This window comes from Scyliorhinus canicula, chromosome 25 (assembly GCF_902713615.1).
Source record: "Scyliorhinus canicula chromosome 25, sScyCan1.1, whole genome shotgun sequence".
NCBI classification, from domain to species: Eukaryota; Metazoa; Chordata; class Chondrichthyes; order Carcharhiniformes; family Scyliorhinidae; genus Scyliorhinus; species Scyliorhinus canicula.
Window position 1 is genome coordinate 15,038,469 of NC_052170.1, and position 27,384 is coordinate 15,065,852.

Genomic DNA, 27,384 nt, shown 5'->3' on the forward strand with positions numbered 1-27,384 from the left:
CCGATAATGGGGAACGCTCCCTGTCATGTGAGGGTACCTTTAAGAAATGGGTGTTTAAGAAATGTACCTTTAAGAAATGGGTGTTTATCAGTGATGTCAGAGTGTGGGTGGAGCTGGGCTGTCTGTCAGCTTTTTTACTTTTGTTTTAGGCTGTTTGCTGCAGGGTGTGTTTTAGTTTCGTTTTCAGGGCTGGATAGCTGCAGTCACAGCCAGAAGATGTATTAGTCTCTCTCTCTCTGTAATCCAAAGACTGTGATGTGCTTCTGTTAAAAGTTTTTTTAAAAGTCTTATGGATGTTAAAAGTATAGCTTAAGGATTACTTAGTGTTGTATTCTTTGGGGGTTATATTTGAATTGATGGTTGTTCAGATGTTCACTGTATGTTTTAAAAAGGTTAACTTGAGTTCATACAATAAACATTGTTTTGCTTTAAAAAATACTTTACATTTTTTGCTGTACCACACCTGTAGAGTGGGTTGTGTGCTCCCATACCACAGTCTATTAAAAGGTGAACTCCTTGGGGTTCTCTAAACCCTGGCCCATAACAGACTGGGGGCTCGAGGGGGATAAACATCTATCTATTGGATTGGCTTAGTGAACTTAAAAACAGTGAGGGGTGAGCATATTGTGGTTGCTTTTCAGGTGTGGTATTTTAGTTTAAGTGGGGAGTGTGTTGCAGACAATGGCTTTCAGAGGCTCTGAAGCTTTTGGGGGTGGAGATGGTCACACACAGTACCTTACGGACAGAGACTTAAAACAGACTTTTAGATTTGGCAAAAACATTGCAGTTAACAGTACCTGACAAAATGCCAAAAGATGGGCTGACCATTGCATGAGATACAGTCTGACTCATTAGAAATGGCAAAGATCCAGTTGCAGATTAAGCAACTTGAACATGAAAAATTATTAAAGCAGCTTGAATATGCAATGAGAAAAAAAGAAAGAGAAAGGGAGATACAGATCGGGGTAAAAGAAAAGGAGAGAAAGGAAAGAAACCAAGAAAGAATAGCCCTGGCAGAACAAAAAGAAAGAGATAGAGAGGAAAGTGAAAAAGAGAGTTTGAACTTCAGAAAATGGCTATGAAGCATAACAGTCAGTTAAAATTGGCAGACATAAAGGGAAACGTACAGTTGGAGGATAGTGATGAGGATAGTGAGAAAGAGTGTCATAGTCGAAGGCTTGGTGGGGATCTATTTAAATATGTCCAAGCATTGCCAAGGTTTGATGAGAAGGAGGTGGAAGCCTTTTTCATTTCATTTGAGAAGGTAGCTAAACAAATGAAATGGCCACAGGACATGTAGGTATTACTGATTCAAACAAAGCTGGTAGGTAGGGCTATTGAAATGTTTGCATCATTACCGGAGGACGTATCTGGGACTTATGAGGAGGTGAAAAAAATCCATCTTAGGTGCATATGAACTAATCCCTGAACCTGCACATCTTTGGATTGTGGGAGGAAACCGGAGCACCTGGAGGAAACCCACACAGACACAGGGAGCACGCGCAAACTCCAGTCACCCAGGGTCGGAATCGAACCCGGGTCCCTGGCGCTGTGAAGTAGCAGTGCTAACCAGTGTGCCACCGTGATGCCCTGGAAGAATTTTGTACGTTTCCCTGAGATCACAAATTAGATTCTTCCAAACGCCGAAAATCCTTCAATCCGTCCCCCATGTCACAGTTCACCCCCCCCCTCCCCACCCGCCAATCCATGGTGTTAAGGGTAAGACAGTGGCATGGATAGAGGATTGGCAGAAGGCAGAGAGTGGGAATAAAGGGGTCTTTTTCAGGATGGCAGCCGATGCCTCAGGTGTCAGTGTTGGGACCAGAACCTTTCACAATATAGATTAACGATGTCGAAGAAGGAACGGAGGGCACTGTTGCTAACTTTGCAGATGATACAAAGATGCAAAGGGACAGGTAGTATTGAGGAAGCAGGGGGACTTGGACAGGCTAAGAGAGTGTGCAAAGAAGTAGCAGATGGAATCCAATGAAGGAAAGTGTGCGGTAGGACGAATGGAGGCTAGACTATTTTCTAAAAGAGAAAAGTCTTCGGAAATGAGAAGAACAAAGGGACTTGGGAGTCCTAGTTCAAGATTCTCTTCAGGTTAACGTGCGGGTTCAGTCGGCAGTTAGAAAGGCAAATGCAATGTTAACATTCATGTCGAGAGCTAGAATATAAGACCACGGATGTACTTCTGAGGCTGTATAAGGCTCTGGCCTGACCCGACTTGGGGTATAGTGAGCAGTCTTGGGCCCCGTATCTAAGGAAGGATGTGCTGACCTTGGAAAGTGTCCAGAGGAAGTTCACAAGAATGATCCCCGGAACGAAGAGCTTATCATATGAGGAAGGGTTGAGCACTCTGGGTCTGTACTCATTGGAGTTTAGAAGGACGAAGGGGGATTTTTTAAAATATAAATTTAGAGTGCCCAATTATTATTTTTTTTCTAATTAAGGGGCAATTTAGCGTGGCTAATCCACCTAACCTGCACATCTTTGGGTTGTGTGGGCGAGACCCACGCAGACACGGGGAGAATGTGCAAACTTCACATGGACAGTGACCCAGAGCCGGGATTGAATCCGGGTCTCAGCGCCGTAGTCCCAGTGCTAACCACTGCGTTGCATGCCGCTCTTTGAAGGGGGATCTTATTGAAAACGTGTAGGATAATTAGATGCCTGGAGAGAGTGGACGGGGAGGTGTTTCCAATTGTAGGGAAAACTAGAACCCGAGGGCACAGCCTGAGACAGAGGGGACGATCCTTTACATCTGAGATGAGGAGGAATTTCTTCAGCCAGAGGGTGGTGAATCTGTGGAACTCTTTGCCGCAGAAGACTGGGGAGGCCACTGAGTGTCTTTAAGACAGAGACAGATAGGTTCTTGATTAAAAAGGAGATCAGGGGTTATGGCGACACAGCAGGAGAATCATATCAGCCACGATTGAATGGCGGAGCACACTCGATGGACCGGATGCCTAATTCTGCGCCTATATCTTATGGCCACACTGTATGCGGCAGGGAGTGGCTAGCACTGCTGCTTCACGTCGCCAGAGACCCCCATGCACGTTCTCCCCGTGCACGCGCGGGTTTGCTCCGGTTTCCACCCACAATCCAAAGACGTGTGGGTTCCCGTACCAGCCTCCCCGAACAGGCGCCGGAAAGTGGCGATGAGGAGCTTTTCACAGTAACTTAATTTGAAGCCAACTTGTGACACTAACCGATTTTCATTTCCATTTAGGTGGACTAAATTGCGCCCTAGATGTCCAAAGCGGCGGGTGGGGAGGGGTCGTTGCGGGAATAGGGCTGGGAGAGGGGTCCTCGGCGTGGGGGGGGGCGCTCTTTCAGAGGGTCGGTGCAGACTTCGACGGGCCGAGTGTCCTCCTTTCGCTCTGCGACGGGAGGGGGGGTGAGAGAGCGAGCAGGCGCCTCCCACGTGACCCTCGCGGGCTGGGAATTGGGGGGGCGGGGAACTGGGGGGGGCGCGGCGCGGCTCTCCCCATCCCCGGTGACGTATGGACGCACGTGACTCGCGCTGGCGGGCGTCCTCCCACCGGTGACGCAGCCACGCAACGTGTCTCTCCTCCCCCCCCCTCCCCGGCACCACCTCCGCGCTTCTGACGTCGCCGAGGCCCGAACGGTTTTCTTTCTGAAGCCGGACCACAATGGACGGTCGCTACGGAGGTGGGTACAATCGGGCTTTCCTCTCAGCCTCTAATTCCGGCACACAACGTCCCCTCGACGCTTAGATTGGGAAATGCAGCGATTCTTTCCCCCTCCTACCCTCACCGCTGTCTTTATTGAGAGAAACGATTCTCTAGATAAGCGGCCTGACGGTTTTTTTTCCTCTTCCCACCCCCCCAATCCGCCATCTTTTTTTTAAGCCGGGAGCGCTCGGAGGGAGGGAGCTGCCTTGGCCCCGCCCAGATAGTCTCCGCTGATTGGCCGGGTCGCTGCCAGCGCCGCCTTCGATTGGCCAGGGCGGCTGTCAGTCAGGGCCGGGCCGCTCGGCGGAGGTCGAACATTCCTACATTATTACCCCCCCAACCCCGGTTTCTTTCTAAATCAAAACGGCACCACAATTCGAGAAATAATCCAGCCCCGTGTGTGTGCATTTTTCCCCCAACATCCTGCCCACCCGGCCGAGGGGAATTTTAACTGCGTGAAGCGCGCCGCCCTGCCCACGTGCGGCCGGGATCGATTTCCCCTCCTACTATTTTTTAAAATGTGTTTTTTTTCTGTCGAAATTCGCTGCTCTGTTTGGTTTTGATCGTTTTGTTTTCGGCATGTTGGAGGTCGGGCGAGTGTTTGTGGCGGGAGAACGGGGAGGGAGCCCCGTTCTCTTCGCTGGGCTCGAACGCCACAAAATGGCGGCGGCTGCCGCCTCCTCCATCTGCCTGGGGCGCGCCCCCGCCGCTCGTCCACGCGCTCACAAGCCTGGCGTTCCAACCAGGCGGCTTCCCCATTACCCCACCACCCCAAAAACAAACCATCCCGCTTGTGGCGCGGTGTCATCCAGCCTGTGGTCTCACTCCTCTTACCCCCCCCCCCCCCCCCCGTGGCACGATTCTCTTCTCTTCCCCCCCCCCCCCCCCAACCAAGCCTGTGGCACGGTCCCGTCCCCCCAACCAAACCTGTGGCACTATTCTCTCTCTCTCTTCTCTTCCCCCCCCCCCAAGCCTGTGGCACGCCCCCCCCCCTCCAACAAGCATGTGGCACGATTCTCTCTCTTCCCCCCCCCCCCCCCAGCCTGTGGCACTATTCTCTCTCTCTTTCCCCAGCCCCCACCAAGCTTGTGGCACTATTCTCTCTCTCTTCCCCCCCCCTCCCCCCAACCAAGCCTGTGGCACGGTCCCGTCCCCCAACCAAACCTGTGGCACTATTCTCTCTCTCTCTTCTCTTCCCCCCCCCCCCCCCCCAAGCCTGTGGCACGCCCCCCCCCTCCAACAAGCATGTGGCCCGATTCTCTCTCTTCCCCCCCCCCCCCCCCCCCCAGCCTGTGGCACTATTCTCTCTCTCTTTCCCCAGCCCCCACCAGCTTGTGGCACTATTCTCTCTCTCTTCCCCCCCCTACCCGCCTGTGGCACTATTCTCTCTTCCCCCCCCCCCCCCCCGTGGCACTATTCACTTTCTCTTCTCTCCCCCCCCCCCCCCCCCCAGCCTGTGGCACGATTCTCTCTTTCTCAGGCCCCCCCCCCCCCAGCCTGTGGCACTATTCTCTTTCTCTTCCCCCCCCCCAGCCTGTGCACATTCTCTCTTTCCCCCCCCCCCCTCCCCCCCCCAAGCCTGTGGCGCTATTCTCCCCCCCCCCCCCGCCCAGCCTGTGGCAAACGATTTCCCCGGCCCCCCCCCCCAGCCTGTGGCACGATTCACCCCCCCCCCCCCCCCCCCAGCCTGTGAGCACGCCCCCCCCAAACCCTTTGGCACGGTTTCTCCCCCCCCCCCCCCCCAGCCTGTGGCACGGTCCTTACCACCCCCCCCCCCCCCATCAGCCTATGGCAGTATTCTCTTTCCCCGCCAGCCCCCTCCAAATCCAGACTTGCACAACCCTGTGACGCTATCCTACCCCCGTCCCGCCTGTGGCACTGTCCCAGCCCCCCCCCCCCCCCCCCCCCCCCGCCTGTGGCACTATTCTCTCTCTCTTTCCCCAGCCCCCACCAAGCTTGTGGCACTATTCTCTCTCTCTTCCCCCCCCCCTCCCCGCCTGTGGCACTATTCTCTCTTCCCCCCCCCCCCCCCCCCCCCCCGTGGCACTATTCACTTTCTCTTCTCTCCTCCCCCCCCCCCCCCCCCCCCAGCCTGTGGCAACGATTCTCTCTTTCTCAGGCCCCCCCCCCCCCCCCCCCCCCCCCAAGCCTGTGGCACTATTCTCTTTCTCTTCCCCCCCCCAGCCTGTGGCACGATTCTCTCTTCCCCCCCCCCCCCCTCCCCCCACCCCCCAAGCCTGTGGCGCTATTCTCCCCCCCCCCCCCCCCCCCCCCGCCCAGCCTGTGGCACGATTTCCCCCCCCCCCCCCCCCCCCAGCCTGTGGCACGATTCACCCCCCCCCAAGCCTGTGGCACGGTTAACCCCCCCCCAGCCTGTGCAGCCCCCCCAAACCCTTTGGCAACGGTTCTCGCCCCCCCCCCCCCCCCCAGCCTGTGGCACGGTTCCCCCCCCCCAGCCTGTGGCACGGTCCTTACCACCCCCCCCCCCCCCCATCCAGCCTATGGCAGTAAGTCTCTTTCCCCGCCAGCCCCCTCCAAATCCAGACTTGCACAACCCTGTGACGCTATCACCTAACCCCGTCCCGCCTGTGGCACTGTCCCAGCCACCCCCCCCCCCCCCCCCCCCCCCGCCTGTGGCACTGTCCCAGCCACCCCCATCCGCCTGTGGCACTGTCCCAGCCACCCCCATCCTGCCTGTGGCACTGTCCCAGCCACCCCCATCCTGCCTGTGGCACTGTCCCAGCCACCCCCATCCCGCCTGTGGCACTATCCCAGCCACCCCCATCCCGCCTGTGGCACTGTCCCAGTCACCCCCATCCCGCTTGTGGCACAATCCCGGACCCCTCTCCCCGTCCCGCTTGTGGCATGATCCCCCCCCCCCCCCCCTTTGTGGCATGATCCCATCCCACCTGTGATGCAACCCGCCCCCAATTCCCGTTCTCTCTCTCTCTTCCCCCCCCCCCCCCATTCTGCCTGTCACACAATCCCCTCCCCCGTGACCTCCAAACTCACATATGGCATTATTCTCCCCTCCTCTCACTCTCTCTTGCCCCCCCCCCCCCCCCCCCCCAATATCCTGATTGGCACTATCCAATCCTGCCCATGGCGCAGGCTCCCCCATTCCACACCCCTGCCGCTGCGTGTGGGACTATCCCAGGCCCCCCCACCTCCACGAATCGGGCCTGTGGTGCATTCCGAGCCGCTGCTACCCATTGTGCCTGTGGCATTATCTCAGCCTCCCACCCGTCTTGCCCGTGGCGCGACTATCTCTTCTCCCCCCCCCCCCCCCCCCCCCCTCCCCGGACTGGCATCAGTGCACCCCACCCCCACCCCCCAATCCCACCTGAGGCATGTCCGCCTCTGGCATGGTACAATCACAGCCACTCCTTCCAAATGCTGCCTGTGGCGTGATCCCACCCAGCTGCCCCCCCCCCCCCCCCCCCCCGGTGGCGTGAGCCTGTGATGTGATCCCAGCCCACCCCCCCACCTGTGGCACTATCCCAGCTACCCCCCCATCCCATCTGTGGCACTATCCCAGCCACCCCCCCATGCCACGTGTGGCACTATCCCAGCCCCCCCATGCCACATCTGGCACGACCCTAGGCCCCCCCCCCCATCCCACAAGTGGCATGACCTCCACCCTTGCGATCCCAGACCCCCACCCATCCCACCTCGGGTGCAATCCTTCCACCGTCCCGCTTCTAACATGATTCTCTCCCACCTCCATCCTGTCTGGCACAATCCCAGCCCCCTCTCCCCGTCCCGCCTGTGGCATGAACCCAGCCCCCCCCCCCATCCAGCATGTGGGAAGACTCCCCCTTGTGGCATGATCCCATCCCACCTGTCATGCGACCCACCCCCAATTCCCGTTCTCTTTCCCCCCCCATTCTGCCTGTGACACGTTTCCCTCCCCCGTGACCTCCAAACCCGCATATGGCATTATTCTCTCTTCACTCCTCCCCCCCCCCCATAATCTGATTGGCGCAATCCCATCCTGCCCATGGCACAGGCTCCCCCATTCCGCCTGTGGCATGGTAGGATCCCAACACCCCCACCACCACGCTGCGTGTGGGACTATCCCAGGCCCCCCCCCCCCCACCTCCACGAATCGGGCCTGTGGTGCAGTCCGAGCCGCTGCTACCCATTGTGCCTGTGGCATTATCTAAGCCTCTCTTTCCCCCCCCCCCCTCCCGCCTGTGGCGTGATCCCAGCCCCCCCTCCCGCCTGTGGCGTGATCCCAGCCCCCCCTCCCGCCTGTGGCGTGATCCCAGCCCCCCCTCCCGCCTGTGGCGTGATCCCAGCCCCCCCTCCCGCCTGTGGCGTGATCCCAGCCCCCCCTCCCGCCTGTGGCGTGATCCCAGCCCCCCCTCCCGCCTGTGGCGTGATCCCAGCCACCCCTCCCGCCTGTGGCGTGGTCCCAGCCCCCCCCTCCCGCCTGTGGCGTGGTCCCAGCCCCCCCCTCCCGCCTGTGGCGTGGTCCCAGCCCCCCCTCCCGCCTGTGGCGTGGTCCCAGCCCCCCCCCCCCCCTCCCGCCTGTGGCGTGGTCCCAGCCCCCCCCCCTCCCGCCTGTGGCGTGGTCCCAGCCCCCCCCCCCCCTCCCGCCTGTGGCGTGGTCCCAGCCCCCCCCCCCCTCCCGCCTGTGGCGTGGTCCCAGCCCCCCCCCCCTCCCGCCTGTGGCGTGGTCCCAGCCCCCCCCCTCCCCGCCTGTGGCGTGGTCCCAGCCCCCCCCCCTCCCGCCTGTGGCGTGGTCCCAGCCCCCCCCTCCCGCCTGTGGCGTGGTCCCAGCCCCCCCCCCCTCCCGCCTGTGGCGTGGTCCCAGCCCCCCCCCCCTCCCGCCTGTGGCGTGGTCCCAGCCCCCCCCCCTCCCGCCTGTGGCGTGGTCCCAGCCCCCCCCCCCTCCCGCCTGTGGCGTGGTCCCAGCCCCCCCCTCCCGCCTGTGGCGTGGTCCCAGCCCCCCCCCCCCCTCCCGCCTGTGGCGTGGTCCCAGCCCCCCCCTCCCGCCTGTGGCGTGGTCCCAGCCCCCCCCTCCCGCCTGTGGCGTGGTCCCAGCCCCCCCCCCCCTCCCGCCTGTGGCGTGGTCCCAGCCCCCCCCCCCCCCCCCCCCGCCTGTGGCGTGGTCCCACCCCCCCCCCCTCCCGCCTGTGGCGTGGTCCCAGCCCCCCCCCCCCTCCCGCCTGTGGCGTGGTCCCAGCCCCCCCCCCCCCCCCCCCCCCCCCCCGCTTTTATTACATGCCCTCATTCCCTGTCCTGCGTTATAGCTACTATAAGGGGCCTATAGACTACTGCCACCAGTATCATCTTCCCCTTGTTATTTCTTACCTCCACCCATAATGGATTCTACATCTTCCGACCCAAAATCACTTCTTGCTATTGTACTTATTCCGTCTCATACCTCACCACCCTTTCCTTCCCGCCTGTCCTTCAAAAAAAAGAATGTCACATCACAGTGCAAAAGAGGCCATTCTGCCCATCGGGTCTCCTCTGCTTTTCAGTCATGGCTGATATGTTTCTCATCCCCGTCCCTCATCCCTTATTAATCAAACCTATCTATCTCTGTCTTAAAGACACTTGGTGGTTTGGCCTCCACAGCCTTCTGGAGCAATGAGTTTCATCACCCTCCAGCTGAAGAAATTCCGCCTCATCTCAGTTTTAGTCTGAGGCTGTATCCTCGGGCTTCAGTTTTTCCTACTAGGTGAAACATCCTCTCCACGTTCACTACCTAGGCCTCTATGTTCTGTATGTTTCAATGAGATTCCCCCCTCATCCTTTTAAACTCAATGAGTACAGACCCAGAGTCCTCAACTGCTCCTCATGACAAGTCATTCATTCTAGGGATCATTCTTGTGAGCCTCTTCTGGACCCTCTCCAAGGCCACTACACCCAACTATAGATGCGGGGCCCAAAGCTGTTCACAGTACTCCAAATGGTAACTGACGAGAGCCTTAAACAGCCTCCGAAGTACATCCCTGCTCTTGTATTCTAGCTCTCATAGAATTTACAGTGCAGAAGGAAGCCGTTCAGCCCATCGAGTGTGCACCGGCCCTTGGAAAGAGCACCCTCCTTAAATCCCAAGCGTCACCCTATCCCCTTTATCCCGGGTAACTCCACCTAACCATTTTGGACACTAAGTGGAATGTAGAATGGCCAATCCACCTAACCTGCACATCTTTGGACTGTGGGAGGAAACCGTAGCACCCGGAGGAAACCCATGCGGACACGGGGAGAACGTGCAGACTCCACACAGACAGTCACCCAAATCGGGAATCGATCCTGGAGCTGTGAGGCAACTGTGCTCACCACTATGCTACTGTGCTGCCCCTAATGAATGCTAACATTGTATTTGCCTTCCTAACTGCCAACTGAACTTGCATGTTAACCTTAAGAGATTCCTGAATTAGGACTCTTAAGTCCCTTTGTGCCTCTTCCTACCCAAGTGCACAACCCCTCACTTTTTTTACATTGTATTCCATCTGCCAACTTTGTTTACTCTTCTAGCCTGTCCAGATCCTTGCAGCCTCTCTGCTTCCTCAACACAGCCTGTTCCTTTACATATCTTTGTATCATCTACAACTTATCAATAATACCCTCAGTTGATCCTTCCACATCATTAAAAAAAAAATTTAGAGTACCCAATTCATTTTTTTCCAATTAAGGGGCAATTTAGCGTGGCCAATCCACCTAGCGTGCACATCTTTGGGTTGTGGTGCCGAAACCCACGCAAACACAGGGAGAATGCAAACTCCACATGGACAGTGACTCAGAGCCGGGATCGAACCTGGGACCTCAGTGCCGTGAGGCAGCAGGGCTAACCCACTGCGCCACCGTGCTGCCCTGATCCTTCCACATCATTAATGTATATCGTGGTCACGACTCTGGCCCCTGTGGAATATCACTAGTCACCAGTTGCCACCCTGAAAAGGAACCCTTTATCCCCACTTTCCGCCGCCTTTCCATGACGGTACTATGCCCTTAACATCAGGGGCGCTTTGCACCTTTTTAAGGCCTTTTGGAAATCCAAATCGATCATGTCCACTGGTTGTGCAGGTTAGGTGGATTGGCCATGCTAATAATAAATTGCCCTCAGTGTCCAAAAAGGTTGGGTGGGGTTACGGGGATGTGGTGGAGGTGTGGGCTTGTGTGAGGTGCTCTTTCCAAGGGCTGGTGCAGACTCGATGGGCCGAATAGCCTCCTGCACTGTAAATTCCATGGTTCTCCTTTGTCTAACTGCCTTGTTACCACCTCTAAGGCTTATTTTTTTAATATAACTGAAGAGTATCCAATTATTTTATTTTTTCCAATTGAGGGGCAGTTTAGTATGGACAATTCATTTACCCTGCACATCTATTTGGGTTCTGGGTGTGAGAGCCACAAAGACACGGGAAGAATGTGTGAATACCATATGGACAGGGGCCTGGATCAAATCCGGGTCCTCAGCGTTGTGAGGCAGCAGTGCTAACCACTGCACTACCGTGCCACCCAACCTCAAGAGTTTTAACAGTTTTGTCAGGCTTGACCTCCCCTTGCCAAATCCATGCTGACTCTGTCCTATTTTACCATCAACTTCTAAGTATTCTGCAATCTCATCCTTAATAATAGACTCTCACTGTCCGTGTGAGAGTTTGCCCATTCTCCACGTGTTTACGTTTACAATCCAAAGATGTGCAGGGTAGGTGGATTGGCCATGCTAAATTGCCCTTTTAATTAGAATTTTTTTTTGCAAAACATTGACTCTAAAATCTTGCACCCCTGCCTTTATTTTCCTGTTTTCTGCCTCCCTCCCTTCTTATACAATGGTGTTACATTAGCCATTTTCTAATCCTCTGGGACCTTCCCTATCTCCAGTGATTCCTGAAAGATCACGACCAATGCCTCCACCACCGCCTCAGCTATCTCCTTCATCCAGTCTGGGTGATTTATCCACCTTCAGACTTTCCGTTTCCTCAGCACCATCTCCTTAGTGATGGCCACTTCACTCACCTCTGTCTCCTGACTCTTGAAGTTCTGGTATGCCACTGGTGTCTTCCACTGTGAAGACTGATGCAAAGTACCTATTCAGTGTAGGAGCAAGTATGTCTTACTATAGCCATATAGGGCCTTGGAGAACCTACACGGAGTGTTGTGTGCAGTTTTGGTCTCCTTATTTAAGAAAGGATACACTTCCTGGGGTGACAGGATTGTTGTATGGGGAAAGATTGGATCGACTGGGGCTGTATTCACTGGAATTTAGAAGAATTGAGGGGTGATCTCATTAAAACATTAAATTCTGACTGGGCTGGATGCAGGGAAGATGTTCACCATGGCTGGGAGGTCTCGATCAAGGGGTCACAGTCTCAGGATATGAGTTAGACCATTTATGACTGAAATTAGAAATTTCTTTTTTTAAATATAAATTTAAAGTGCCCAATTTTTTTTTTCCAATTAAGGGACAATTTAGCGTGGCCTATCCACCTACTCTGCAAATTTTTGGTTTGTGGGAATGAGACCCACGCAGACATGGGGAGAATGTGCAAACTCTGCACGGACAATGATTCTGGACTGGGACGAACTCGGGTACTTGGTGTCGTAAGACAGCAGTACTAGCCACTGTGCCGCCCCCTGGAGAAATTCCTTCACTGAGGGTGGTGAACCTGTGGAATTCTCTACCACGCAAGGCTGTGGAGGCCAAGTCACTGAATATATTTAAGATAGGTTGATTTCTAGACAAAAGGCATCAAGGGATATGGGGAGAGAGCATGAGTATGATGTTAAGATAGAGGATCGACCATGATTATATTTGAATGGCAGAGCAAGCTCAAGGGGTTAGATTGCCTACTCGTGATTCTATTTTTCATGTTTCTGTTCATTGGTGTACTTAGTGGCATTCTCTGCTTGGTACACTCTGTTTTATGACTACTTTTTATTCAGTGACTGAGACATTTCCCGTTCAATCCCGTTTTTTTACCCCCTCGAGCTGTGCCACCTATACATTTAGCGATCTTCATCAATTTATATATGCAGGGGCCTGGTATGTGATGTACAGATTATGGGGAAAATTGATTTTTTTTTTTGATCTTGTGGTTCCTCCTTTTCCCTTGGTCTGGGTGCAACATTGTCATTTGTAGTTTTGTGCCATTGCTAAAGCTTATTCTCGTGCTCCAGTGCTTCCTAGGTTTGGTTCTGTTCTTGATTAAACATGTTTCATTCTGTGGCAGTCAACTTGCTTACATGGGGAAATCTACTGGGTCAAGAGCAAAGAAATGGGATTAATTGGGTAAACTCTACCAAAGACCCAGCCTGGACATATTTGGTTGAAAGGCAGCCCCCTGTGCCATATTCTGCAATGATGGTCGTCTCTTTTGCTGCAATGTTGATATGTTGCAATCTGTATTTTTGGAGTTTTAAGTTTGTATGCAGGTTTCTCCTAACTGATAAGACTGGTTGAATTTTTTTTTTAGGCAAAGATATTAAGGTAAATTGGTTAGGTACAGATCAAGCATGATCTAATTTTGAATGGAGGAATAGGCTGTGGGGACTGCTACTACTGTATAAATCCCTACGGTCACAAAATTGTTTATACATCCGATTGTATGTTTTGTCTGCATGTAACAACTGGTCGTTGTTTCCTGTTGTAATGAACTGTAACATAGAAACACTAGTGCAACAGTCTCCATCATGTAGTTGCCTTGGTGATTAGAGAATTGGATGCGTTATTTTTCTGGGTTAGGATTATTTTAAGATGTGCATTGGGATTGAATTTAAAAATAGCATTTGTGAGTGGCTTGTATTAATGTGCGTTGCCACATAGTGTGTTTTCCAACATGAGGTCCTGATTTCACCTGGGTTCCCTCTAAGATATGAAACTAAATGTGGCTGGATTAGTTCGCTCTGTTACCTGAGGAGGAATTTATTGTGCCGGCGGAACTTTGTGCTTCTGGGGTAATAGTAGTGGGTGAATATCACTTAATGGGAACCCTCCAAACAACTTTTGTCTCCACTGATGTATTTTTAGAATGGTAGTCATCGGGTCCTAGAAGGCACAGCAATTTTAGAACATATTTTCAAATAAATCCATGCCAAGTCACTTCCTCATGCAGACTGGTTACTTTTTTTGGCTTGTATGGTTACTCAGAGATGGAAAACACATCTCCCAAATCAGAGAGTTGATGTCGAGCCCTGCCAAGTATTTTCTTGCAAGTCTAAAGCAGAAATTAAGATGTATGGATGGCCAAAAGTGTAAATTATATTTTATGTACTTTTATTCTATTACATTATAAAAAGTTACCATAGCTTTGTGTTCTTGGCTGTATAATCCCACTATAGTTTCATTTGTTTGCTATAATTTCTAGACCATGTTATTGATGTCCCTTTCAAAATCATGCTTCAATTCTATATGTTGTATGTTTAACTTTTTTTTAACCATATGTGAATTATTTCATTTGTTCAGTTTAATTTAGCTGAAGATAACTGATACAGATCCTTCTGAAAAGTAATGATGTCCTCACATTCTTATTTTGGGACAGCTTACATGTATTACAGGTTTGTCAATTGAATACACCACAGAATGGCCATGTCCAATGTTCACAGGAAGGTGGTGCTGTTCTTCTTTTGCAACCTCTGAGTATTGAAGCTGATAAAATTAACATTTTCGATGTAGCCAAATGTTTGCCTTATTGCCATTCTAGACCAGACCCCAGCAGTGGCTAGGATACTGGACCAAGCCCCCAATATTTTAGTTTATTTTATAAGACTGCACGGAAAGAATGATTCGCCCCAGGAGTGATTGCTGAAGAAATAGGGATTTGGTATTTTTAAAACCAAATTAATTCCGAATACGATATTAAACTCTTTAACACTTAGAATTACCCTTTGAACACCACTACTCAATTCCCTGTTAACGCCAAGAACCGAAACATAACAGCTCTCAATCCATCTTAAAATCAACATGGCAAAATGCTTTACAGGCCAGATTTGGCTCCTGTTAGAATCCCTTCAGACGTTGGCTGAATGTCTTCAAAAAGCTGTTTCACCTGGCGCATTTCAGCTTCTTCCTTGTCCTCAGGCAAGATGACACTGCTTTAAATATTACTACTCTTTTCTAACTATCCTGCTGGAGGGAAAACTGCCTTTACTTATGATCAAAACAAGAGTTGCCAGATCAGACTTCAGCACCTCTCCAAAACTTTCTCAAAATCTCTCTCTGAATCTTTTAGCTCCACCCAGCAATGACTTGATCTCCCTAACAAATTACCTCTCCAGGCCAAAAGCACATTAACTCCCCAGGGACTTTCCCCAAACCACAGTGCATCTGCCCAGACTGCAAAACACATTCTTCTGGTCAATTTCATCTTCTCCCAGACCCTGCAAACCAAATATTTTTTTTTAAAACAGGACCACTGCAGTCAAACACACAACCCCAGCTTTAACGCTTAAATTGCCCCATATTTAGAGTCAAATATTCCCAAAATCCCCCATTCTTCCCAGCCTAACCTTGTTAAGTTACTGGTATGTAGCTCCTGCAATATGTCTTCAATGTAAATAGTCTCTGCAGCAATGTCTCTCTTGCATGCATTGTTTTTTTCAGAGTATGGTGCTTCCATTTCCCTAATAATAAGCCTGCTCTGGCTTGAATCCAGCCCAAATCAATTCTCTACATGCACCAGTAGAATATAAAATCTGCAGCCTGAATCTTCCGTCCACTGTGGACTGAAAGGCATTTGCAACCTTCTAGCATGTTGTCTTGGTGCCACTTTGATATCCTGTCCTTGCCAGCCTGAAATTATGACCCCAGGAGCATGTGGCCCTAGCCTGAGATCTCTGCCACCTATCACTTGTAGTCTCCAAAAAGCTGGGCCACAACCCATTCCGTAATTGTTCCCCGCACTTATGTCACCATAAAAGGAAAATGGGACGAGCGATGGATGGTGGAGGGGAAGAAATCATTGGAGAGGAGGGACATCACAAAAGACATGTACTGTAACCCTTGACAATTGAGTAACTTGGAGACACACCGTCGTGTAAATCTGTCAGCGCACCTTAGTGTGGTTGCTGGCTGCTGCTGGCTGTTTTTATCATCCTGGTAACTGATATAAATGTTGCCCCTGTGGTGGATTTCATTGCCGTACACTGCCTGCAGCAATATGATTGTGTTCAGAAACGTTAAAAGCTTTTTCACACTAGAGGTTTAAAAAAAGTCCTTGATTTTTTTTTACAGTTAATACAGATTAATAATTCTTGTAATCGTACAATCCGTTCAAGTGCTTATAAAGAATCCAACTTGATAAAAGCTTCAGTACTAGTGCGAAGATCCGCAACCAAAAGCAATGGAAGGAGGTGTGTGTGGGTGTGATTTACTTTTTTTAAAAACCCTTTACTGTCTTGCTTTGTTATAAACAGGAAATTGCATTTTAGTTAATGTTTTTTTTTAAAGCTTCAAGGAAATGTAGGGGGGCAAATTGGCAAGTTAAAGGATACGCAGAGCAGTGCAATCAAGTTTTATAAAAGCAAAATAGTGTGGATGCTGGCAACCTGGAAAGACTCGGCAGATCTGACAGCATCTGTGGAGAGAGAAACGGTTAGCATGTCGAGTCTGATGTGACTTCAGAAATATTTCTCATTTTTCTGAATTATTTCTAAAAATGCTTTTAATAAATAGCTGACTTTTTGATGGTGGTATTGTCACCCCTGCTGAAGTCCACTTTGTTGAGTTTCTGGCTGCTCAGATTGTGAAGTTTCCATCAATCATGCACCTTTAACTATCTTGGCCCAATGCCCTGTAATGTGCTCAAACTATTCTAGCTTACTGCCTCTGTCCTTCATTCAAAAGCTAGAAGCTTACTCAAAAACTGCCCCTTTAGACTTTGGTTTGTCGTTCTAATTTCCTTCCTGAATCTTAGGCTAAGAATTAGTGGACATTAAGCCTTGGTGGAGTTGGGAGCTCAGTTCTAAAGTCTGTTCAGGAGAATTGTGACACAGTCACTGCAGGAATTTGGTCTGTGTGAATCGAGTTGCGAACAATGCTGCTTGATTTGCAACATTTGGCCATATTTTGGCAATTCCTTTTTCAGATATATTATTGCTTTTATTTGGCTTTGTATTTAGGCAGAAAATTAGAATTACAATCGCAAGAAAAATATATATTCAGGACTCATTACTACATCTGTAGGTCCCTTTATTTGGAGATCTCATGTTTTTGCCTTTCGTACGTTCATAAAAATTCCCACTTTACCTCAACTAACATATATTCGGGGTTCCAAACATTTTTTTGTCTTCATTAGACATATACTATGGAACATTCAGGGAGGGCTTAGGAGGTTGGTGATGATGGATGGACCTGTAGGCTGGGATTTTTGTGTTCCGAATAATGAGACCACCAATGGGCAGCATTATTGAGGAGTAAGTCCAACAACAGCATGCAGCACACACAATTAAATGTGGTCATGCAGAACTTGCTGTCGGGAGTTGCCCTGCTCTAGCAGTAACTCGCTGAGTAACTCAGCATTAAAATATGTGAAAGGGGTGAAGTTGCATTGCTTTCCGTTGGATATAAATGGCAGAAAAAGATTGGGGCTTTTCCATTCAAGTATGAGTGTAATTTTAATAGTTTGTTTAAGTTGTAGTTGCTGTCAAATATCCCCTCTGAGCACTGGAAATTTACTTGTGAAAACGCATTCCTTCAGATTTCAATTATTCGTTTGGTAGTGGAGACCTCAAATATTGCTGAAAAGAAAGAAATGTCAAAGCTTTTTATCTTGCGCTCATCAGGTCACTTCAAGAATACCAATTAAGGGGAAAACAACTTGGACTGTATGAGAAGAGAACGCTGATTGGTTGGTAGGTGGACTCTGACTATAGGTGGCATTGCCATAGAGTATGCACCAATTGGTGGTGACTGACAGTTAACTGCCAAGTTCTTTGCACACAGAGGATTATTTAGCAAATGTTGGCCACTCGTGAAATCGCAGCCAATGTTGGCACTGTTATTGAGCTTTTCAAAGTTGGGTATAGAATTCATAGAATTTACAGTGCAGAAGGAGGCCATTCGGCCCATCGAGTCTGCACCGGCTCCTAGAAGGAGCACCCTACCCAGGGTTAACACCTCCACCCTATCCCTATAACCCAGTAACCCCCACCCAACACTAAGGGCAATTTATCATCGCCAATCCACCTAACCTGCACATCTTTGGACTGTGGGAGGAAACCCACGCACACACGGGGAGGATGTGCAGACTCCGCACAGGCAGTGACCCAAGCTGGAATCGAACCTGGGACCCTGGAGCCGTGAAACGATTGTGCTATCCACAATGCCACCGTGCTGCCCACTATACTATGGTCTATACTTTGCCTGTTGCAAACACTGGCCTGGCAGTGAAATTCATATGCCACATTACTCATTTTTGTGAGAGGCAGAATGTCTTTTTGGCTTGACAGCAGTATCCTGTTAGTGGCAAACTCCACTCCTGCTGCTCCCGAATAGGAACGGCATGAAACAGGTGACTTCACCTGTTGCTGTAATGTTTGAGATACCTTGTCCTTCCAGGGTAATCTGAGGTAGACTGGGCACTGGGTCATCAGCTGAGAAAGAATTCTTGGAAATTAATTGTCAGTCATCAACTGGTGCATACTCTCATGATGCCTCTAAAGAGTCCACATTTCTAAGCAATCAGCACACTCTTGCCATACAATATAAATAAAGTTTTCCCTTTATATACTGATATTTGGTACTGTTACGATGTATCTTGAGTGCAAGATGAAAAACTTTGGCCTGTCTTTTTTCAGTAGTACTCCATTTCAGTTATTGGTTTTAAAACTAAATGCTTTTTATGCTTTTTCTCGTTTGTTTCTCCTCCTAATCCCATTTTTATTGCTTTCTGTATGTGATTTAGCATTTGGTTTTTGACTTTGCAGGTCTCAGTAAGAATTCTACAGTCTGGTTGAGGTGATGCATCAATTTGTTCTTTGTCCTATTCTCTCAAATCCCCTGTAGTGAGTTTTGCAAATCACTTCAAAACCCCACACACTGCGGGCACGCTGCTGGCTGTTTCAGATGCATTAATTGTTAGCATCAGCAACAATTTCCGATCTATCTACCAATTAATAGCCCTTCACAAATATCCAGGATTGAAACAAGGCAAACCAACATGTATGAGTGCATATAAGCCTGAAGTTGCCTGGGCTTTTGACGGCTAGATTAACGGTGTCAGGTCAGCATGAATGCATACAGGTGGGAATTGAGTTACGGCAGTTCAGAGTAATCCCAATTGATTTATATTCTGTCGTCCTTCAGTGCTAGTGCTTCGTATTTTTTTTTCCTGATCCCGTCATTGAACAAGATCTTACTGTCACCAATCCAATGATTTCTTGTATAACCACATCTCCCGACCAAATCCATGAAGCAATCCTGCACTATATTTGACTTTTCTAATGGGCTTATAACTGGGGATTCATCAGTCACCATATCCGAAATGTTTGGATGAATGAATATATAACTTGTTATCAATTTGTCTACAGACAAGGGCAGGACGGTGGCACGGTGGTTAGCATTGCAGCCTACGGCGCTGAGGACCCAGGTTCAAATCCCGGCTCTGGGTCCGTGTGGAGTTTGCACATTCTCCCCGTGTCTGCGTGGGTTTCACCCCCACAACCCAAAGATGTGCAGGCTAGGTGGATTGGCCACACTAAATTGCCCCTTAATTGGAAAAAATAATTGCGTACTCTAAATTATTTTATTTTTTTAATTGTCTACAGACCTGTAGCAAGACCCTATTTTTAACATTGTTCTTGGTTGAGTTCTGTAGGATGCTGGTATTCACATTCCCGCTGCCCTCTTCGAGGCATTACGATATATCAACATTCAATACTTCACAAATTTAAGGATTAGGAAATGTTGAAATAATCTGGTTTAATTTATTAAAGTGGATGATATGATAAAGCGCACTCCATCTCATGGATAAGAGATGTAGGTGCCAATTATAAATCATATACTAGGGGCTCTTCAGTAGGTTGTAACCTTATCTGTCTTGACTGCTTACGCTAGCCTCAGCAAGACTAGATCAAAAAGATTCAAGCAGCTCCAATAGCTGTTTGTTTTTGTCTAATATCCTAACATAATACCATCATGTTCTAACTACATCTGGTTAACCTTCCTTCAACAAGATGGCAATAAGATCCCTTTACGAGTGAGAAATGCAGTATGGCTTTCCATTTATTTCCAGTATGTTCATGACACGAGCCAAATGTTGCATGTTTGCCACTGTATAGCCACTTGTTTTATTACTACATGGTTGCTTTTTTCCCATAATTGCTTTCATTTGCAAGGTAAAGTCTACACTACTTCAAGTCTAACTTTGTACAGCTATGGTAAACTGAGTAGTTGTGTTTACTATTTCTGGTGTAACCAAGAAATACTTGATCCAAATTTTTCATTTTCTGTGTCCTGTCCTCTTGGGATACAAGTTCAGTTTCCTTTTTTTTTTCTTGACTGTTAAAGCTCCCTTTCTGTCACTTCCATCTTTCCTGAACATCCAAAACACTTCCATGCTGACTTGACTCTAGCTTTTGAGGCGAGTTATGGTTCTATAATCTGAGCTACTGGATTCCTTCAAAACCCATTCTGAATGGTTTTAATAATCCAAGTATGAATAGAGTGCTTTTTAAAACTATTCCCAGAACTTATTTGTATAATTGTAATCTCTTCATCCTCATTACCTTAAATCTGACTGCCAGTGTTTTTTCTCTCTACATTTTCCACCCCCGCCTACTCTACCAAGGTTTACAATGTGCCCAAGATCATCCTAATAGTTTAGTGCATTAGTGTGTCATTGGTGTGTCGATGACTACAGATTGGGAAGGCGGGTGGTTACGTTATTTGTATTGAGTGAGCAGATCATACATGGGTGACAATGGGTGATTACAGTTGACGCCAAAATGTCTAGTTGAGGAAGGGTGGGTGGTGGTGGCGAGGGTGGAATCAGCTAGGGTTTGTGGTAAATATTACACTGAATTTGACTATTAAACCAACCTGTTCAGCTTCAGATAGCGGGTCAGTATTCATTGGCTTGCATGAGCAATGTTCCCTTTCGCGAGTTACCCTCCGTCTTGAGATGGGGTGAAAATTGGTTTAAGTCACCCTTTGGTCACCTGACAATTGCTTTCTCAATTTTTGGAGCAAAACTTAATTTAATAATTGCATTGCCTCGTCGCTGGGATTGTAACAAATGATTGTAAACTCTTCAGGCTTTCACTCCCAAGCAAAACTGAAATACATATTTTTGTGAAATCAGTTGAAGCAATTGAAATGATGATCAGTGTCTGATTCTGTTTCTCTTAGAGTACGGAGAGGATGATTCTTGGAACGCTGGAGGAGACGATGGTCAAGGTGATTTGCTTTTAATTTTATCACTTAATACAAGAATTGGGGAAACTGATTGGCTTAATGGGGTCAGGAGTTTCTATTTTGTTATTCAAATTTGTTTTATTGCTTGAGAGATGTTAATGCTGCTTAACTGCAGTTAATATTGTAAGCATATGTAAGAAATAAAAGGCTTAATGCAAAACTGGTATAAGAATCAGCTTGCGTTGATAGTCAGATTTGTAATGTTGGGTATAAATTAGATTCTGGGTAATGATATTGGTTGTTTTACTGAACTGCTAACCCAGAAGGCCTGGACTGATCCAGAATAATTCCAATCCAACCATGGTAGCTGATGGAGTTTAAGATCAATTATATTAATTAAATCTGGACTAAAATGCTAATCTGTAATGATGTTCTTGAAACGTCTGAATTGGTCTGAAAAGCTATTTGGTCAATTGATGTACTAGCAGGGAAGGAAGTCTGCCAACCTTACCTGGTCAGGCCACAACAGGTCTTGGTCCCATAGCAATTTGGTTAAACTGTTCTCTGAAATGGCCCAGCATGCAATCAGTTGTATCAAAACTGTAGATAGGAGGGCAGCACGGTGGCACAGCGGTTAGCATTGCTGCCTACGGCGCTGAGGACCCGGGTTCGAATCCCGGCCCTGGGTCACTGTTCGTGTGGAGTTTGCACATTCTCCCCGTGTCTGCGTGGGTTTCACCCCCACAACCCAAAGGTGTGCAGGATGGGTGGATTGGCCACTCTAAATTGCCCCTTAATTGGAAAAAATAATTGGGTACTCTAAATTTTTTATTTTTTTTTAAACTGTAGATAGGAATGGGAGAAAAAAATTGCCCTTGCCAGGGGTAGGTGTGCATTGTAAAAGAATAATAAGAGTTGCTTATAATGGGAAAGTTCACTGCGATTGCCTGCTCTCATGAGATGAGCTGTACATCTTCTAAAGGGTAGCAGTCTACTTTGGAGTAAATAATGTGCAAAGCTGCTCAAGGCCATCATTCACATTACTTTGTACCTTAAAATGTTGTCTCAAACTATCCAAAATCCTTTAAGGCCATGACTTTGCTCTGGTATTGGGAGTGGTAACTTGAGGGGGACAAAAATTGTTTTGGCATCAGGAGAGCTTGCAACTCTTCAGGCAAAGCTGTGGGATCCAGCTAAACAGGTTTAATATCTCCTAGTGATTGGCACCTCCAGAAATAATAGTGAAGTAAGGGCAGTGTTCCTGTGCCCAAGCCCTTTGTCTGTATAAAAATTAAATTTGGAATTTTACTGCAGTTGCTATCAGATTTAAAGAAAAAGCCTTTCCTTTCAAACTGGCCACCTCTTTGAAGGATGAAAATAAATAGTAGATGGTGCTTCGAAATGGAATTTATATGAAAATGTGCTGACTTTCTTCAAAGGCACTTGTTTGGTTCAGAGGTGCTTTGAACTTTCCTTCAAGTGAACTAATGAAACACAACTATGGGGTGGTATAGTGCTAATTTACCTGGGTTAAATTGACAAGTTGTATCCCCTTGAGTTTAGATGTTTAAGGGGAGTTCTATCTGTTTAAGGTCTTTAAAATGATTAAGCAACTGTTGTGGTAAACCCATAAATTAATTCCTCTTGAGGGAATCCAGAATGAGGAAGATGCAGCCTTAAAATGAGAACTGGACCATTTCAGAGTGCAGTTGGGAAGCAGCTTTTCAAACAGAATGGCTTCCCCCTGAAAAGTACAGATATTAAACAACTGAAATTTTCAAAACTGATCAATGGATTTTTGTTAGTTAAGATTTTGGAGGGATATGGTTCAGTGGTGGGTAAAGTAAGTTGCAATACAAATTAGTAATGATCTTATTGAATGGCGGAACAGATCTGGCTGAAAGGCCACTTCTGTTCCTATAACTTCTGTGTTGTGTTTTTTTTCTAATGTGAATATCTGATTTTTTTGTGTTTTGTTCCTGTTAGGGTATGATGGCTATGATTACAATTACAACCAAGATAATTCAGGAAATTATTCAGGAAATTATGGCTATAACTCTGGTAATAAAGCTTGGGATGCTCCTAAAAACCCTAACACAGATTCCATCATCGCTAAGATCAACCAACGCCTGGACATGCTCTCTCAGTTAGAGTGTGATAAGACACCAGGCCGCTCTTCAGGCCAACACAGCAGGTATCTTCCGGAAGGTCACTGAATGGTAAAATTCTGTACACATAAAATGAAGAAATTGGCACTTGGGACTGATGTGACACTTCAAATTTAAATAGGTGGTACACATTTTTTTTTCTTTTCTCCCTCCATCCTCGCCCAATCCCAAAGAAACATTCAAGCTTATCTACACCATGGTGAGAAACCCTGATTTATTCATTATTTTACACCCTCTTTAATTACATCTTTAAATTAACTCAAATTAAGCATGGATTCAATATATCAGGCTTTAACTAACAATTCATTGTTTAAAAAACAAGTAAAATCTGACTGTTTTGTGTGGTATTCTGTGCCAGATTAGCCAGGTGCAAATAAATTTTAATTGAGGCAACTGGGAATGTCGACATATTTGAATGTGGATTTGCTTAATTGTACAGGGTATTCACCATATTAACGAGCCAAGAATTATCTGTGGTAAAATTATGCTTTGTAACATGGGGAGTGTAGAATGCTGTAATTTTCTTGTAAAATCTCCATTCTTTCCAGCAATTAGGTTAAGTTTTTAAGGATGGCACCCAGCAAATGAACACTTGTGATGGGGGAAATGGGGTGGAGAATAGAACATTGGACAGTTGACGTAAGCTCGTCTTCAAAGGTTGCTATTGGCCAAATGTATTTGTTTTCCCACTCCTACAAGCAAAGTTGGATTTTGTCTTTTTAGATCCAGTAAGCCACCTTTTGCTGCTGTATTCAGTAATTTAGACATTGTTTGCAGATGAAGAAATAAAACCTCACACACCGTGATTACCTGAAATATCCTGTTTAGTTTTTAGTCTGCTGTCACTTGAGTGGCAGGCTTTTGCCATCGTCCTTTCCAGCTACTGATTAGATTCCTTGCTTGCTCTGCAACTCTTTCAGGTTTACACCTTATGAGTCCTATGACTCCAGGTCTTCAATGAATGACCATGATCCGTACAGATCTGGCTACGGCTATGGTTACGGTGATTCTGGACCTAATTATAACGATTCCTATGGAGGTCACTATGACCACTACGACAACTCCTACGGGACTCGCAGAGATCAGTACCACAACAGAGCATATAGTAGCCAACGGGGTCAGAATTGGTCTAGAGACTGGGCTCCAAATAAGAGAGCAAACTGGAATGACCCCTACATGCAGCCTGGAGGTTCCAGGCGGATGTCTGCACACTGGAATGACATGTCAATGGGAGGCAGAGGCTTCAATGCTGCCTCCTCCACCAGAAACCTCCCCTCGCTCTTCTCCCCAAACATTATCCCCATGGACCTGTTCCGAGCTCAAGGCTCGGCAAGAGCGTTTGGTGGCAGACTGAGAAGGAGAGACAAGAATCGAAACAGAGGCGTAAGTACCTTTTTTTAAACAATGCATTTTATTTCAATCAGTAGCCAATGGGTGTGATCAGTGAAAGATCAATACGGCCAAATTACAGGATTTTTTCCAGTGCAATGTCCACTTCCCCTTTTTTAATAGCCAAAAATGAATTATTCCTTTTTCTAACTTGCCTGACACTAAATGTAATTTTGACGTTTTTAACCAGTTGTGGAAGAATTTGTAGCTGTCGTAGTTGAGGTCAAAGGAAGAATTAGGGTTTTGGACATTTTATAGTGATTTGTAAGGTAGTGTAGAGGGGTAGGACTGGCTTCAAAATAATTTACATGTTTTCTCACTCTACTCTTGCCCACACATCTCCCTCAAAGCCTTTGTCTGTTAGCCACGCGTGAGCCAAGGTGGTGAGTGTTGGCAGGGTACAACCATCACTGGGGATTGATTAAGGCAGGAATTGATTTATAAGGTCAGGGCTGATTTATAGTACTGAAACTGCCACCTAAAATGGGAGCCAGACTCTTACTTGAGGGCTTTTCTAGTCTGGGTGATTGAAAGGTGTGCATTTCATTCTGAACCATAGTAAGCATCCTTTCAAGAGGGGAGATTGCAAAGTACACTGTAGCCAATCAAATTACATTGTCCTTGGGCACATGCCATGCACCTTAGTTGCTTTAGGGTTAAGTCGATTTACTTCAAACCACATGTGTTGTACTGCAAGGCTTTATATGTAACCATTTATAATGAATCATTCATCTCTATAATTAACTGATCTTCAAATGTAGATTTTGCATCAGCAAAAATAACCATTAATTAATCTGAAACAAATGTTTAGAGTTTTTGAAAAGTGATTCAAATGCCAATTGTTTTTGCTTTATATCAGAGGAAGAAGGTTGTAGGTGGTCCAGGTAGGAAGAGGAAACAGTCAACCAGCAGCACTGAAGACCCTGAAAACAAACAAGCTAAAACAGATGATGGTGAAGATTCTGATGCTGGTACTGGACACTGCACTGTTACATACTTGGACCTTTTGGTGCTGTTTATAAATGGGATGGGCACATGCAAGTTTGAGTCCGGGTCTGAACTATTGTGTCGGGGTGCTGAGAGAATATGACTTCTACTGATTAAGATCACGGGTGCTCTTTATCCTGGTGCTGGTTGAAAATGGGGCTGTCGTGCTGTATATTTGGTTGCAATATGCTGCAGAGAAGAATAACTTGAGGAACATTGGAATACCTGTCCAAATATAAATATGATTGGGGGGGGGATGCATAATTCTGCTTTAAATCCATCAGTTGGGGTGCCTGGAGAATTGTGAACTTTACTAGTCCAGTTCTCTGGGCAATTTGTGAAATAAAAATGCTCACCATCTCATCCAATGAAAGCAATATTGCCGTAAAATCATTACTGTGAGATTATTTAATAGAAAATTGTATGGCGGTGCAGTGGTTAGCACTGCTGCCTACAGTGCTGAGGACCTGGGTTCGGTCCTGACCCCGAGTCACTTTTTATGTGGAGTTTGCACACACTCCCCGGGTCTGCGTGGGTTTCACCCACACAACCCAAAGATGTGCAGGGTAGATGGATTGGCCATGCTAAATTGTCCCTTAATTAGGAAAACAAAATAATTGGGTCCTCAGCACAGTAGGCAGCAGTGCTAACCACCGTGCTGTCGTACAATTTTCTATTAAATAGTCTCACAGTAATGATTTTAAAAACAAAAGAAGAAAAATAATAGAAAATTGCTGTTCAGATGATTGTTGCTATTAAACATTTTATGTTGATCACATGATAACTGTTCAAAAGCAATTGTTTTTGTTTCCCTGTTATAGAAGAAAAGGAAGATGATGGGGCTGAATCAGTAAGTACTGCTACTGTTGAAGACTTCTTCAAATTACCTGTATAGAACCAGGACATATTTAGGCTTTGGTTTAACTTTACGTTTGTTACCCAAAGCTCGGATTAGAATTATTCAAATTCAGTCTGAAAATACTTTTATTTGCTCGGAAAGATGGAGCTCAACAGAAAGATGGAACTCAACAGAAGAGTATGAATTCTGTTCATGTTATTGCCTTTGGTATCCAACTTGGCTGAGTGGTAGCTTGCTCTGTCTTTCCAGTTGAGTTCAAACCCCACTCCAAAGACTTGAGCACATAAACTAGGCCAGCAATTTAATCGTGCTGGGATTAGTTTGCTGTCTGAGCTGGTCTCTCTTGATCACGTAGCACTATTGGTAGGATTGACTGTGAAACACTTTGGGACATAGCAAGGACATAAAACGTGCAATTTTTCAGAGTACTTGTAAGGTGAATAGCTTTACATTTAGTAATCAGCATCTATGAATGCATTCGGTTGTGCTGTGCAATTGATCCTTGGTTGGCACTTTGGTGTGGTTTTGGAGGTCGACAGACTGATGCAGTGCTAGATTCAGTCCCTGGCCTGTTCCTTTTATACATTTTTTCATGGGATGTAAGCGTCACTGCCAAGGCCATCTCTAGTTGTCCCTGAAAAGGGGTCCATCTGGTGTAGGTACACCCACCATGCTGTTAGGGAATTACTGATGTTAGCTTCGTCAGAGGTGGAATTTGTATTCCCAGATTGGAAAGGGGGAGGCGTGTGGATGGTCTGCATTTCCGTTTGAAAGTATCACAAGCCACCTTTCCTGGGGAATAAACTCCATCCAAAGTTGAATGGCATTTAATTGTAGTTACCAGTCTGTCAGGCGTGGCATTTGTAGTTGTTGTAATTTCTAATTAGCAAAGTGCAAGTTCAGTAGTTGGAAATTGTTCATTTGTTAAAAACTAAAATTCTGTAAGTTACCCAGAATAAGATTGGCACAAAC

At 47.5% G+C, this 27,384-nt stretch overlaps 1 protein-coding gene across 4 annotated transcripts in view; it reads left to right on the forward strand.

Annotated features, from left to right (window-relative positions):
- The first annotated feature begins 3,560 nt into the window (after positions 1 to 3,560).
- LOC119957216 (A-kinase anchor protein 8-like) overlaps positions 3,561 to 27,384 on the forward strand; it is a 32,143-nt gene continuing 8,319 nt past the window's right edge. The window contains exons 1-7 of one of the 4 annotated variants that reach the window (XM_038785044.1): positions 3,583 to 3,675; positions 15,889 to 16,007; positions 21,004 to 21,051; positions 22,996 to 23,203; positions 24,098 to 24,560; positions 25,426 to 25,537; positions 26,375 to 26,403. In XM_038785044.1, coding sequence (XP_038640972.1) covers positions 15,998 to 16,007; positions 21,004 to 21,051; positions 22,996 to 23,203; positions 24,098 to 24,560; positions 25,426 to 25,537; positions 26,375 to 26,403 — 870 coding nt within the window. In that variant the 5' untranslated portion in view covers positions 3,583 to 3,675; positions 15,889 to 15,997. Of the gene's footprint in view, positions 3,676 to 15,888; positions 16,008 to 21,003; positions 21,052 to 22,995; positions 23,204 to 24,096; positions 24,561 to 25,425; positions 25,538 to 26,374; positions 26,404 to 27,384 lie in introns of all 4 variants that reach the window. The other 3 variants (XM_038785043.1, XM_038785046.1, XM_038785045.1) reach the window with 3 other exon arrangements.